We start from the raw sequence: 14,570 nt of genomic DNA, 5'->3' as shown, positions 1-14,570 counted from the left end.
TGAATTTAAATAAAATTACAAAAAAATTAAATTAATTATAAATTAAATTTATCTAATAAAATATAAATTAAAATTTAATTTTAATTAAATTTAACTCAATAAAACATAAATTTAAATTTAATTATAATTTTTACATATAACGGATACCCACGGGTGCATATAGTATGATATTCACACCCAACCTGTTTATAAATGAGTATTAAAATATCTGCGAATAACAAAAATCCATAAATATCAACTATCCGTCACAAATTTTATCTGTGAATATTTACGTACATAAATATTTTTGCCATTCCTAACTATGATCAGTTCTATTGTATAAATGTTTCTAATAAAATTTAATCACTGATATCTCAAGAACCACTCCATGATTTTAGTTCTGAATTTCAACAAATTGGAAGTTATATAAAATAATTTCATGTTTTATCTAAATTATGATTTTAGATTTGATTCGAATTTGATCGGACAAAAAGACATACATGCACATAATTAAATTTATTCATTTTTAATTATTCTATAGACTTGTTCACACATTGAATATTCGAACAATTCACATGTTCTTTAAACATTAAAGAAGATGGAGTATTAGGTGATTGCAAAAGTTGTTATGGCTCGTAAACATAATTTGAAGGTTAAACTCCACAATCACGTATTATCTGCCAGTGCAATACCATAATTCCTAAGGAAAATTGATATAATTATTCTAAAAGCTTATAAAAGCTCATCATTTCAGAAATCACACAAAACACTTTTTCTAAAATTTTTTCGGCTAGTACAACAATTAATTTATATAACTTTTAATTTTTCAATTAATTACAAATGATTTTAAAATAATTACCATAAAATCATATACTAATACTGTCTTATTTTATGATACTTTATTTTTAAATAAACTCTGATTAATATATATTTAATTTAAATTAGTATAATTAAAGCATGCATGCTATGTTTAAGTAAAATAAAAAATATTTTCTTTTTCTTGTGTGGTCCTACGGCTCAGGTCTTCAGACCACGAGTCAGATGAAAAATCTGCCACGTGTAATTTTGGAACACTTGTTTTGCGGAAAAAAATTGAGTGTTTGGTGAAGCCACAACAACATAGTCGCAGACCTGGACCTCGTCGTTGGAATCAAAGTCTGGCGAGTCAGGGGTGTTTTTGTCCAAACCAAGACCCTTGGAAATTCCCAATTTACCCCTCATAGATGGGACCGCTTCTTCTCCCTTTCTCAATGTCTTCTTCTCTCTCTTCATACAATTTTTGTAACGAAAGAAAAAAGATTTATTTTTATTATGCCATTTTTTTGGTCTCACGGTTTTGGTATGTGTGTGTGAGAGAGAGGGTATATTCTGGGTTTCGATACTCTTTGCTAAAGAAAATCATCACCATTTATAGCTCTTTCAGCTTAACTATTGTGACGTACTTCTCTTGTATTATTCCTTGCTGAGTTCTGGGTTTGTTTCTATCCACGTAATCGGGTAAGGTAAGCTAAGGTAACCTTTCCATTCTTCTACCATTTTTTCTTCACTTCTGATTCTGATTTCACACTACTTGATTTTTCGCCATCTGGGTCTCTTAAATTTTTCGTGTTTTTTATTTTTTTGTGGAAAATGATTTTCTGGGTGTGGTGGGACGATCCAGTGAAATGTTTTGTTTGGGTTGGTGTTACATTGTTGAGATGGTTTTGGGCCCTGTGATTTTTGTTGAAAGGTTGGATTTTGCTCTATTTACGATTTTCGAGATGTGCTGCTTGATGGTGTTTCTTTTGAGGTTGTTGTCATTTCCTGATTCAGTTTTTGGGACTAATTATTGACTTTGAAAATGGTGGTTGGGTGGGAGAGTGGCGAATTAGGTTGAGTGCACGGATCAACTGTGAAACTTGTCTTGAATGAAGATTCATGGCGTTTGGTTTTTCATTCTTGCTTGTTTTCCTTTCAAAATTTGTGTAATTTTCCTTTGGGGTTGCATTATTGTCTCATGATTTGTTTTTGAATTATAATAATCTGGATGATGGCTTTTAATTTTGTGAATTACAGGGCCAATGGATCTTGTATTTCTAGAAATCTCACTGGTTTCAATTTTCATTTTGTTGTGATGATGTAATCTTGTTGTGAAGTTACGCTTATAGTACATTTTGCTTTATACTTTTTTCCCCTTCACAGGATCAATTTAGTTCAATTTGTCTTTTGTTTGTTTTTATCTCCTTGTATACTGTGAGACTGAGACTCTGTACTGAGGGACTTTAGTTGCTTGTGCATGCTTGTATGTCTTTTTTCCTGTAAAATTAGTATTTTCCTGTAGCATTTGTCTTGGCAATTGATGAATTACATTATCAGTGTTTCTATTTATGACAGATTTCTGTGTAGCATGTGAACCACACTGGGATTCATCAATGGTTGCTGCTAGTTGACAGTACGGTAAAGATGGTGGCCGCAATGGTGTTGATGTTAGTGATATATTAGAAAGAGCCAATTCATCTTATAGTTGGATATCTCTAGCTGATATTTTGATTACTATTTTACGTTACCATGGATTAGTGAAAATTGACTGGCGGACTCAAGGATCAGGACTATTTTTGTTGGATGTTCCAGTGTACTCTGGAGATGAAGTAGATTTTGATAATCCAGCTCTTGACATATCAGGTGGTGGATTAGCGGAATATAAGTGCTGAGACTTTGGAGTTATCTTTCTGATCTATGATATAATATTGTGAAAGCTAACTGATCAAATTTGGTGGTAATGGAAGTAGCTCTTTCCCCTCAACTACAAAAGCAGAATTCGCAAATAACAGGTCGCAAAATTTTATGTGTTGGATCCCAGAAGGATTTGTGGCTTGTAGTGCGAGAGGGATCTCTAAATGATGTAGAATTGGCCTTGGCATCATTGAAGAAGAGTGGGGGCAATATCAATTTGAGGAACACATTTGGGTTGACTCCTCTTCATATTGCAAGTTGGAGAAACCATATTCCCATTGTAAGGAGGCTTCTTGCAGCTGGTGCAGATCCTGATGCCCGAGTAAGACTATTTCTCTTTTCACCATTTTCTAGCAATCAAGTGTGACATCTACTTTTAGTCAAGAAAAAGTTTGGCATCTGTTTGCTTACCTTTTTTATAACATAGATTCTGCTACTTCCTTCATATTTTGTTCTCAAGATTCAAGACCATCCAGTGCAATTATTTATTTGTATACCTTTTGATGGTAATTCTCTGTTATACTAATCACCTATGCACATCAAAAAGTGAATGGTTGCTAGTTGATTGTTCAACTACTTTGCCATGATCTTAGTTGAATTCATAAAATGTGGAAATATGTCTGTATAATTTAGCATTAATTTAAACTTTCCTAGGAAGGTAGTGCACAGTTAATATTTGTAGTTTTCTAATGTTTAACTTGTATTGGTTTGATGTGATGTATATCTAATTGAATTTTTGAGCTGCAAAAATTAGGGACTGAAAGAAACCTAACTTGTAAGGAAATGAAGTGTCCTTCTGAGATTTCTTTCTTGGTATTGAGGTTCTTTATTATTTATGGTGAATTATTCGTATCAATTTTATGACATATCAATTAGTAAAATCTATAACATATACTATATAAGGTTAAACCATATCAGTTGAATCTCCCTCCCTTTTCCTTATCTCAATGAGTGGGAGTGGCTGCTTAGGATTGAAATGAATAGCTGATATTCCTTCACTTAACCATTGCTTTATCTATCATAATCAGCTAATTCTGAAACTTGTGTTGTTTTTAGGATGGAGAATCAGGATGGAGTAGCCTTCACAGGGCTCTACATTTTGGTCATCTTGCTGCGGCAAGCATCCTTCTTCAGCATGGTGCCTCTATTACATTGGAGGACTCTAAATCTCGAATACCTGTAGATCTCTTATCTGGCTCTGTGTTTCAGGCTCTCGGAAATGAACACAGTTCAGGTATACATTGTTGTTTTGTGATTGCTATACATTGTTGTCACCATTAAAGTGATCATTTAGGATGACAGTCCGATTTTTATTCTATCTTTAGTGGCAACTGAGGTCTTTAGTTGGGGCAGTGGTGCAAATTATCAGCTTGGAACTGGAAATGCGCATATTCAGAAATTACCATGCAAAGTTGATTCACTTGGTGGTTCATTCATAAAGCTCATTTCTGCTGGGAAGTTCCATAGTGTGGCACTCACTGCTCGTGGAGAACTGTATACCTGGGGATTTGGAAGAGGTGGTCGTCTGGGGCATCCTGATTTTGATATACACAGGTATGTAGATGAACATGCTTTTTGTGTGTACTGGTCGCTATTTTATTGATTATGAACATTGAAAAAAATAAGTTCGTTTAGTAAGTTCCTTAATAATGTTGAGTTCTTTGGGGGCCATTTGATTTGAGAAAGAGGTGTGTTCACTTTTTCTCCCATTTTTTAATGATTATTACTAAAAAGTTACCTTGTTTTCATTTTGATTCCTATCTTTAAATATTTGTGCACAAATTGGTGAAAACACTTTTTTGCCTTTTCACCATTTCTTATACAAATCGTTTGAAAATAGAAAATGAAAATTGATTATGTTTTCTTAAACCAAAAAGGCCCTTGGGTTTCTTCACTTCCATTTTTATAATAACATGGATGAGAATCCGATTGTCTGTTTAACTAAATGCTTGTTTGAAACTAAAAACAAGCTCAATAGAGCTCATAATTGAATTGATAGGTTCAGGTGTAGGACATTTTTGTGCATGGTCACATTTGAAGTACTTAGTCTCAAACTTTTTCATGGTGTTTTACTGGGAAGATAGTTTGATTTACTGTGGCATTATGCATGTCATAAAGAAGTAGGTACTCTGCTTTCTTTCAAAGCACAAATTAGAAGATGCAAAAACCATTTTTTTTTATTTTAAATTTTATTTTGAAAGTGATTTTTTGTTAACTTGTGTTAGAAATTACAGGAAAAGTAAATGGGAACTTATTTTAGTTTTACTGCTAGTTACTGTTTTTTCAAATAGTTGCATGCCTTTTATGGACGAGTGATGGAGAGGGGGTATGTCATTGTCACCAGTTCATGCTTTTGGACAATTTTCAATCAGAGTTTATATTTTTATACTCATTGCAGTGGTCAAGCTGCTGTCATCACTCCCCGCCAGGTGACTTCTGGTCTGGGTTCCCGTAGAGTGATGGCAATTGCTGCAGCTAAGCATCATACGGTCATTGCTACTCAGGGTGGGGAAGTGTTCACTTGGGGATCCAATAGAGGTAAAGCTTGATGATATTCGTGTTTATATAAGTTAAGTCTTGTGTGTTGTTACTGTGTAAACTACTTCACTTGACTGCATCAAAGTAGTCTTTTCCCCTCATCCCTCCTTTTTGTTTTATCGAGTAAACTTGTAATTTTCTACAGTCATCACTGATTAATTGAGAAAGAATTAGTCTTTCTTTATTCCTTGTTCTACATTGTGAAATATGAGAAAGATGTAATTGGCATAAGTTTTCTTGTTTCATTGTTGTGCAGAGGGACAGCTTGGGTACCCTTCTGTTGATACACAACCCACACCTCGTAGAGTATCTTCTTTGAGGTCAAAAATTGTTGCTGTTGCTGCAGCAAATAAACACACGGCTGTAGTTTCTGATTTAGGTGAAGTCTTTACTTGGGGTTGTAACAGGGAGGGTCAGCTTGGTTATGGCACCTCAAACTCAGCATCTAATTACACACCACATGTGGTTGAATCCTTGAAAGGAAAGACTTTGACCAGAGTTTCTGCTGCAAAATATCACACAATTGTATTAGGATCTGATGGAGAGGTAACTAATTTCGGATTATTGCCATTTTTTTAAAATTTCAAGATCTTATAATTGTAAGAAACTATAGCTACCATCTTCATATTTGAGTTACAATTAAAGGCTACCTAAGGCCCATAGGATTTCTTGGGTATTGCAAGCAATACACCAAGCACTGTACATAGATTTGGCCTAAAATACTACCTATAAATAGAGGACGCTACAAAAGTTAATTAAAATACCTGAAATTGTAAAGGTAACTGCAATTTGAATTGTTTTCTTCCTACTGCTGGTTTTGGTATATACACATTTTACAGAGAGGGATAAGACCTGATTTTTTGAGTTCTATTATTGTTCTATCCCAAATTATATTCAAGTTCAACAACTTATGTTTTTCATGTAATATCTGTATCAAACATTAGGTTTTTCCTTGTGTGTGTGTGTGTAGGTGTTCCAATTTATTTTTTGAGGAAATAACAGTACTTTCTGCATCTTTTATGTCTAATTTTCCATATTTCGCAGGTATTTACCTGGGGTCATCGACTTGTTACACCAAAACGTGTTGTAGTTAGTAGGAACTTGAAGAAAAGTGGAAACACTCCTATAAAATTTCACCGCAAGGAACGACTTAATGTGGTTTCTATAGCTGCTGGAATGGTACACAGCATGGCCCTTACAGATGATGGTGCATTATTTTATTGGGTCTCCTCAGATCCGGATCTTAGATGCCAACAGGTTCTAATTCTTTGAATTTTTGCTTCTCTTGTGTTAATTTTTCTCGAAGCATAGTGAGTAAAACCACTTCGCCTATTGTTTAATTTGTTAACAGTTGTATGCTATGTGTGGAAGAAATATGGTTAATATATCAGCTGGAAAGTACTGGACTGCAGCTGTTACAGCTACTGGTGATGTTTACATGTGGGATGGAAAGAAAGGTAAGGATAAGCCCCTTGTTGCAACTCGGTTGCATGGTGTAAAGAAGGCTACGTCAGTTTCAGTTGGTGAAACACATTTACTAATCGTGGCCTCACTCTATCATCCTGTCTACGATCCCAACATGATTCAGAATTCTCAGAAACTCCAGTTGAATAAAGGGGATGATATAGAAGAGTTATATGAAGACATTTTATTTGAGGATATAGATTCCAGTAAGATGATATCTAGTGTGCAAAATGACACTAGCAGGCAGAGATCTACACCCAGCTTAAAAAGCCTTTGTGAAAAAGTAGCTGCAGAGTGTTTAGTGGAGCCACGGAATGCAGTACAACTACTTGAGATTGCTGATTCTCTTGGAGCAGATGATTTGAAGAAATATTGTGAGGTACTGGTCTTGTCTACTGTATGAAATATTTGCAATATAATGTTTCAAATGAATTGGAGCTTTGTTCTTGCTTCTCTATTCATTATATAATTTATTGCTTAAAGTTTTTAATTACATGGCATCCGACATGCAAATGCACACATACAATCGCATACACAATCACACACATACACAATAGCTAAGACCATGAAGTAAATGCTGACATTTGTCATCTTAAGCATATCAACTTGAACAAGCTTACATTTAAAGAAAGTAACACGATTTGAATTTGATTTGCTGGAAATTATTCATTTCATTGTTGGCAGTAAATTCACGAGTTCAAAAGTCACTGCCATATATTTGGCAGACGGTTAGACAAAACTGTGGTAATAAACAAAGACTGTAAAACTATAAACTTAAATTGAACAGAGTAGTTATTATTTGTCCTCAAGCTTTCTCTTAAGCAATAGAAGTACGATGTGCTACTTGATTGAAGAATAGATTTCCTTCTGTCCACATAAACACAATTGTTTGGTACATCACAATATAGTTTTATAATCAAACTTCTGTCAAGTATCATGAGAACCTGATGTGAAATTAAATTTTTATTTAGATATAATTAATATTTAATTTCTCTAATTTTAAAAAAAGTAGATAGGTGTACTAACACCTGTTTGGGACCGTTAGTTTCTAGACTCATATTCATACTTACGTACAATCTTTGCTGGTTAATAATTCTCTTTTCTTGATCATAATAGCTCCGGTGGACATAATATTTTTTAGTGTATATATTAAATGGTATTGCAAATTTATTTTAAAAGTTCTATATGAATGAATGTTTCTAAAGTGGCAATGAGTCCAACTTGTCTGGAAAAAATTATCAATAAAAGATATCAAAAACTACATTGACAAAAATCCACAAACATTTTCTAGAGATGGTATGAAAAATACTCCTCAACACATGAAAACTACTGCTACTACTGTTCTTCATTTGTTACAGAGTTTCATCATCTGTGTTGGTTAGTGTATGTATATCCATTGCAATTAAATATTATTGTTTGCAAAGTATTCATGAATAAGTATTATTTTTGAAATTGGACAAAAAAAAAAAACTTTTGACTTTATTTTTAAGTGAATCACTGAATCATAGAAATCGGGAAAAATGTTACAGTGTATTCTGAATTTGAAAGGATTACATGCATTTGGTGGATGAAAATAAAAAGACAAACATAGGAAGTATTATGTTTACATTATTTGATTTGAATCTCTGCTGTCAGTGTAATTTTCTTCACTTTTTTTGTCTCTTATGCTTTGTTTACCAGATTTTTTTTTTCTTTACTAACTTTATGAGGTAATATTTGTTAGGTTGTGCTTTATTGTACTCCATATTTGCACGTGTTTTTGCACTGGTATACTTCACTGAGATATTTTACATTAATGTTAGGTGATATCTTCTAGCATTACACGCATTGTATAATTCTATCATGTAATTAGCCCTGTACATCAACTGGTCTTTGCTGATATTCTTAGCTCCATATACATCTCTTACATGGTAAGTGTTTATATACTAAAGCTGTTATGATTTACTGGTTACAGGAGATTGTCATGCGCAACCTTGATTACATATTTACAGTTTCATCACATACCATAGCAAGTGCATCACCAGATGTTCTTGCTAACCTTGAGAGGTTGCTAGACCAGAGGTCATCTGAGCCATGGAGTCACCGTCGGCTTCCTACACCGACTGCTACCCTCCCGGCCATCATTAACAGCGAAGAGGATGATAGTGAGATAGAGTTTCAAAGGACTCGTGACAAACCCTTGAAGATGGAAAAAGTCCAAAGAGTAGATTCCTTTCTACAGCCCCAGGACGATTCTGATAAAGAAATCTCCAAAGTAATCCGAGCTATAAGGAAGAAGTTGCAGCAGATTGAGATGCTTGAAGATAAGCAGTCTAACGGACATCTTCTTGATGACCAGCAGATTGCAAAGCTTCAATCTAAGTCAGCACTTGAAAGCTCACTTGCAGAGCTAGGTGTTCCTGTTGAGACATCACAAAATAAAGAATCATCTTCTACCTTACAAGAAGGGAAAGGCAGTAAGAAGGGTAAAGTATCAAAGAAACAAAGGAGAAAGAGTGGCAAATCAAACATAGGGCAGGCAGAAATAGAATCTGTTCACTCTAAAAGTGAAGCCATTCCCAAATCGGAGGACCTGTTGGACATTCACATCATGGGGATTTCTGATCCAAAGGTTGGTTTCTAATGTGCTATCATACTATTCGAAAACACAGGTTGAAATCACGTTTTTGTTTATTTTATTTTCTTGATCTTGTTTTCTTGTGCTTTAAGGTTTTCAGTAGAGTGAAGTAATTGCGTACTGGATAAAACCAGTTATAGGCTTATCACTTGTATTTTTAGATTGGACCCTTTTTTGAGAGCATTTGTCTTGATTAGCTTCTCTGGGTTAGATATGCAATTTGAACTCTGAAGCATTGTTAATTCAGAGTGCTCAATAGTGTTTATTTTGTTGACGTACCTGGCTTGGGTAGTTCATTAGTAAAACATTCAATGAGGTTTGGACCTATTTCAAGGCTTGTAGAATTAGTTCTTGTCTGTACTGCATTTAATGAAGTTCTTAATGAAATATTTCTTAATGAAGTTCTTGTCTTTTACTTTCTGTTATAAACTAGAATTAGTTGCACAGTTCCTTGTAATGCTTAAAAATTCTACATTTTATTTTATATAGGTGGAAGAGGATGCTGTTTGTGAACAAATCACAGTAGACCAGGGTGCAAAAGATTTAGCTTTTGTAGTGCAGAAGAATGATGCTTTAGAGTTACTGAAAGCCAAGGGTCCGTCACCAAAAGCTTCAAAGAAGAAGAGCAAGAAGGGTGGGCTTTCTATGTTTCTAAGTGGTGCTCTTGACGAAGCACCGAAAGAGGTGGCTCCTCCTCCACCACCAACACCAAAAAATGATGGTCCTGCATGGGGTGGGGCCAAGTTCATGAAGGGTTCTGCTTCTCTTCGCGAAATCCAGGATGAACAAGGCAAAATAAAGATAAACAAGCCAACCGGGAGCAAGGACAAGGTGGAAGATCTTTCTGATTTTGGCAATGGGGTTAAGATAAAGTTGAGTTCATTTCTTCTTTCCAGCCCAATACCTGTTACCCCAACTCGTAGTTCCCAGGTATCTGATGGAGAAATAAATACCCCTCCTTGGGCTGCTTCAGGAACCCCTCCCCATCCTTCTAGGCCATCCTTAAGGGACATCCAAATGCAGCAGGTTTGTTATTGAACTCTTCCTTTCATGTTCTCGTTCTCTTGCTACAGTTGTACCTGTGTAATGCCTGCTTTGAATCATTAGGTGATAGATAACTCATTATGCATTTTGGCCTATTTATTATGTTTTGATTGCATTTTTGGTATCATTCAACTTCTAGTGTATACTTTTGTTCAATCATGGAATGTTGTTTTACATACAGGGAAAGAAACAACAGAGCCTTTCACACAGTCCAAAGACTAGCACAGCTGGGTTTTCCATTGCTTCCGGTCAAGGTGGCTCGCCGTCGGAAACAACTGGAGTGAGTCGCTGGTTCAAGCCTGAGGTGGAAACACCATCCACAATTCGTTCTATTCAAATTGAGGAAAAGGCTATGAAAGATCTCAAGCGCTTCTATAGCAGTGTCAAGATTGTCAGGAAGCAATCTTGATGCTAACCAATGATGTGTACCTAATAAAGTTGCAAGAAGGGGCTCTTTACTGTTCTCCTCTACCTTGAGTATTACCATTTTTTCTTATCCTCTTTTCACTTTCCTTTTTAGTACAATATCTTAATCTGTACAGATAGTTTCAGTGTACATCCTTCCTTTTCAAATCAAAATCGTAGCTTTAGTTTCTTAGCATCATGGGTCTTTCCCATTTCTATGCTCTCCCAACTAGCTCTGTATATGACCCAAGATTTTTTTATGTACTCATTTTTAACCGTCTCAACTTAGAGATTGGTCAATAATGATCCTGAACCTGATGTCAAGGGCAGACATGGTTACTGTTTTCCTGACTCAAGTTGCTTCAAGGCTCAAGAATGTCAGAATAAGAGGGCACTTCTTTCCGAATAAGGGCCGTGTATGGCCCCATATCAGGTTATTGCATCAATTTTCAACCCTTAATTTCACACCCCTATATTACACTTGTCCACATTGAGTTGTGACCCTTCTCTACTGCATTTATGTTGTTCCATTTAGTAAAGAGATATTTAGACTTTGGAGTCATAATAATTGTTCAAATTGGTTATTGTAAGCTTTCAGTATGCTAGGACTATTGTTATCCTTTTAGCTTTGCAAGTCAAGTTCTTTAATTACTTTCAATAAAGCTTCATGTTCTTTTGCCTGGGTTTGGTAAGCAACATTGACTTTAGGAAACATGAAAAGATTGTGGTTGGAAAAGAAAAGGTGTTGCATGTTTTTGTGTTGTTGAAAGTTTCAAACTTGAGTGTTTTGAATGTGCTTGTCTATCCGTCTACTCTGAATCAATATAGATTTCTTAACAACTTACAAAGGATGTTAAAATGGATTAATTCGGTCTCATTAGGCTTGTCCCGTTTTTGATCTGTCAAATTTGAGTTGGGGTCAACGTCAGAAAATGGGTTATTAAATTAAACCTGCCTTGTTGTCGAGCTTAACGTATTCTTCATCATCATTGACTTTCATTTTCTCCATCACCAGATGTAAGAGATTTACCATCTTCATCTCTACAACGAGAACCTTTCTCTATCAACATATGCAGATCATCTTCATCTCTACATTAAGAACCTAACTTATGTTGCGAAAACCCAATCTACAAAATCCCTAACTCACAAAATCATCATAACCAGATCGAGAAATCCCAATCACAAACAATTCAAAAAACCTCGATCAAAAATTCTCAATCTCAAAAATCCTTGATCAAAAAATCCCAATGTCAACCGGATCGAAATACTTCAATCAAGAACCTTATAAACCCCAACCTGAGAAACCCTAATCACAATCACTATGGAGAGAAGGAGAAACGAAATCGAAGCCTTTGTCATTGTGGATTACCTTCACTGTTGACTTGCTCTCTCTGTGTAAGATGAGAAACAAATGGAAGAAGAAAAATGAACCTCTTGTTGAATGTTGAGCTCACAGAAGAGGAACAATGTGACCTGACGAATGGCTTAATTGAACGTTGAGGAAGAGAAAAAGATGAGTGAGATTGGATTTGGTGGTTTTGCTGATGAAGAAAGTAAGAATCAACCAACCAAATAAAAATGAAGAGCCAACACATGCTTTTAACGGTGCAAACGAGTGGCGGGTTGGTCGCAAAAACCTGTCCATTGATATGTTGGGTTGCCAACTCTATTGAGTCGAATTACAACAGGTTCACGAGGTTGAATCACCTAACTTAGCTCACTTTCACATTCTTACAACTTATTCTCCATCCCTTTTCTTTATATTTATTTGTTTGACCGAAAAAATAAGTAAATTTTGTTTAACATATTGGAAACTTAAACTATTAGAACATGCATATTATTAATAAAATAATTAAGTTCTACTTTTAAATATTGGTTTTACTTTCTAAGTCCTTGCATTTTGCATACATATATATAAACAAGGTTAAAAAATATTAAAAAGGTTATAATATTAAAATGAATGTAAATTTTTATAGAATAATATAAATATTTTTAATTTGGCAATACTTATATTAAGTTATTTAATTTGTTCATGGAAATAAATCAATTTAATTTACTTTAAATAAAACAAAAGTTTAAGCGAATTTAATTTCTGATTGAATTATGTTTCTAGATGGATTATATGCTATAATAGTTAATTACCTATTCTTTAAATGTGGTAGAGTTTTTATAAGATATACTTAATATTTTATTATTAAAAATTTAATATAAATAGAAATAATTTAAATAGAGTTCATTTTATATGAAAAGTTACTATCTCTTTAAAAGAACTTTCTTCTTTTAAAAGTTTCTAACCTTTTACTTATCTTTTTAAAAAAGTTTTTAACTTTTTGCTTATCTTATCAAAGAAAAGAGTGTATCGTATGACTTTTAGCGAAGAGATTTACACCTTTGTCCACTTAGGGATTGTTATGTACTATTCTTGTTGGAAGTTTCATATCGATTAGAGATAAGACCAATTTACAATATATAAGTGAGGTGCAAACCTCACATTTCAAGCCGGTTTTGTGGGGTTGAGTTAGGTTTAAAGTCCATTTCTAACATGGTATTAGAGCCAAATTAGAGTCTGTTCTAGCGAATTTTCTTGGACATTCTGTTCCATGCGATATGAGACTGTTAACGGACCATCCACTAATTTCTAGTCCCACACATGAAATGAATATACCTTGGCGTAAGGAGGTGCAATCTTTACCTTACAAGTCGGTTTTATGGGATTGAGTTCTAACAACTCTTAGATTAAAATCCTGGGAGCTTTAAGGGTGTTTCGTTGGGCACTCTTTTAGCCCGTTGGGCATGGAGGGCTAGCATTGGGTGCCACATGGCATGCATTGGGCACGACTCTTTTAAGGACTTTCATGTTTGAGTTGGGGTGTTAGGCGAAAATATGTTAACTTTTAAGAGATTGTTTAGCTTTGAATGAGTTGTTGTTGACATATATCAGAATCGATTTTGAATTGACCATTTCTAGCAGACATAAGTGAATTAACCTTGTCATGAAGAAAGACTTGGTAAAATTATAGTTTTGTAAGTCAAGATGTTATCGGAATTAGTTATCATGTTATCATGATTTGCTCATATGATATGTTTGATTAAAGGAATTAGTTATTCTTGATCTTAATGTTTGAATTTAATTATACGTTTTTTCATTCTTAAAAATATACTAGTTTATTTTTGTTTTGGAATGATCTTCTTTCTGCTATGAACATGGGTCTCCTAGCAATGATCTAGTTAAGGAAGAGAAAATATACGGTTGACTACATTGCTTATTTTATACTACATGTTATTATTCTTCTATTTTGTTTTAAGAAATTTTGTATTTTGAAATATTATATATATATATATATATATATATATATATATACACTATGGAGGAATAATGTAATATATTTGTGGCCATATGTGTGTAGTTTATGTTTAATAACAAAGGATGAAATATTCTGAATTAGTAAAAAAAATTTACTAATCCAAGATGTTACCGTTTATGCTTGAAAGAATAAATTAATTATAATTAATCTCCTTTATATACAATTTATTATGTATGAAATAATAATTGATCATAATCTCCTTCATATACCGTTCAATTGATCAAATGATGTCGACTATTTAAACATCAAATAACATGGAACAATGGAATAATATTACTACTGGATAATATTACTAAACTTTGGTTCAAGTTAATAAATTACATTTTTTTAAAAGGTAAAAAGGTAAAAATAAATGTCCAAAATTTCCTTCCTTAAGAACTAGGATTTCCCCTATATATAATATAGTTATATATTATATACATTCTAATTATTAGTTTCTTATACTG

General features: G+C 34.0%; 1 protein-coding gene across 4 annotated transcripts; it reads left to right on the top strand.

The window, feature by feature from the left end:
* The first annotated feature begins 1,253 nt into the window (after positions 1 to 1,253).
* On the top strand, positions 1,254 to 11,436 carry LOC114164891 (ankyrin repeat family protein / regulator of chromosome condensation (RCC1) family protein). 4 transcript variants are annotated; one of them, XM_085671042.1, is made up of 11 exons: positions 1,254 to 1,481; positions 2,353 to 3,013; positions 3,748 to 3,925; positions 4,017 to 4,245; positions 5,090 to 5,229; positions 5,486 to 5,775; positions 6,274 to 6,486; positions 6,581 to 7,072; positions 8,648 to 9,304; positions 9,800 to 10,336; positions 10,536 to 11,436. In XM_085671042.1, the coding sequence occupies exons 2-11, from the start codon at positions 2,738 to 2,740 to the stop codon at positions 10,761 to 10,763; spliced, it is 3,240 nt and encodes a 1,079-aa protein (XP_085527168.1). In that variant the 5' UTR covers positions 1,254 to 1,481; positions 2,353 to 2,737; the 3' UTR covers positions 10,764 to 11,436. The 4 variants fall into 4 exon arrangements, with proteins under 4 accessions (XP_085527168.1, XP_085527170.1, XP_027905449.2 ...); XM_085671044.1 differs by having other exon boundaries at positions 1,254 to 1,491; XM_028049648.2 differs by having other exon boundaries at positions 1,261 to 1,476.
* Positions 11,437 to 14,570: the final 3,134 nt, after the last annotated feature.

This window comes from Vigna unguiculata, chromosome 1, assembly GCF_037176805.1.
Source record: "Vigna unguiculata cultivar grain cowpea cultivar isolate G323 ecotype 2 chromosome 1, ASM3717680v1, whole genome shotgun sequence".
NCBI lineage: Eukaryota > Viridiplantae > Streptophyta > Magnoliopsida > Fabales > Fabaceae > Vigna > Vigna unguiculata.
The sequence above is the reverse complement of the archived record's forward strand: the minus strand, read 5'-3'. Positions and strand labels throughout refer to the sequence as shown.

Bases quoted from the DNA above. Each gene is read 5' to 3' on its own strand.
- LOC114164891 (XM_085671042.1), top strand. From the start codon at position 2,738: ATGGAAGTAGCTCTTTCCCCTCAACTACAAAAGCAGAATTCGCAAATA. The intron at 4,246-5,089 runs GTATGTAGATGA...TACTCATTGCAG, and splicing joins CCTGATTTTGATATACACAG to TGGTCAAGCTGCTGTCATCA. The intron at 5,776-6,273 runs GTAACTAATTTC...CATATTTCGCAG, and splicing joins TATTAGGATCTGATGGAGAG to GTATTTACCTGGGGTCATCG.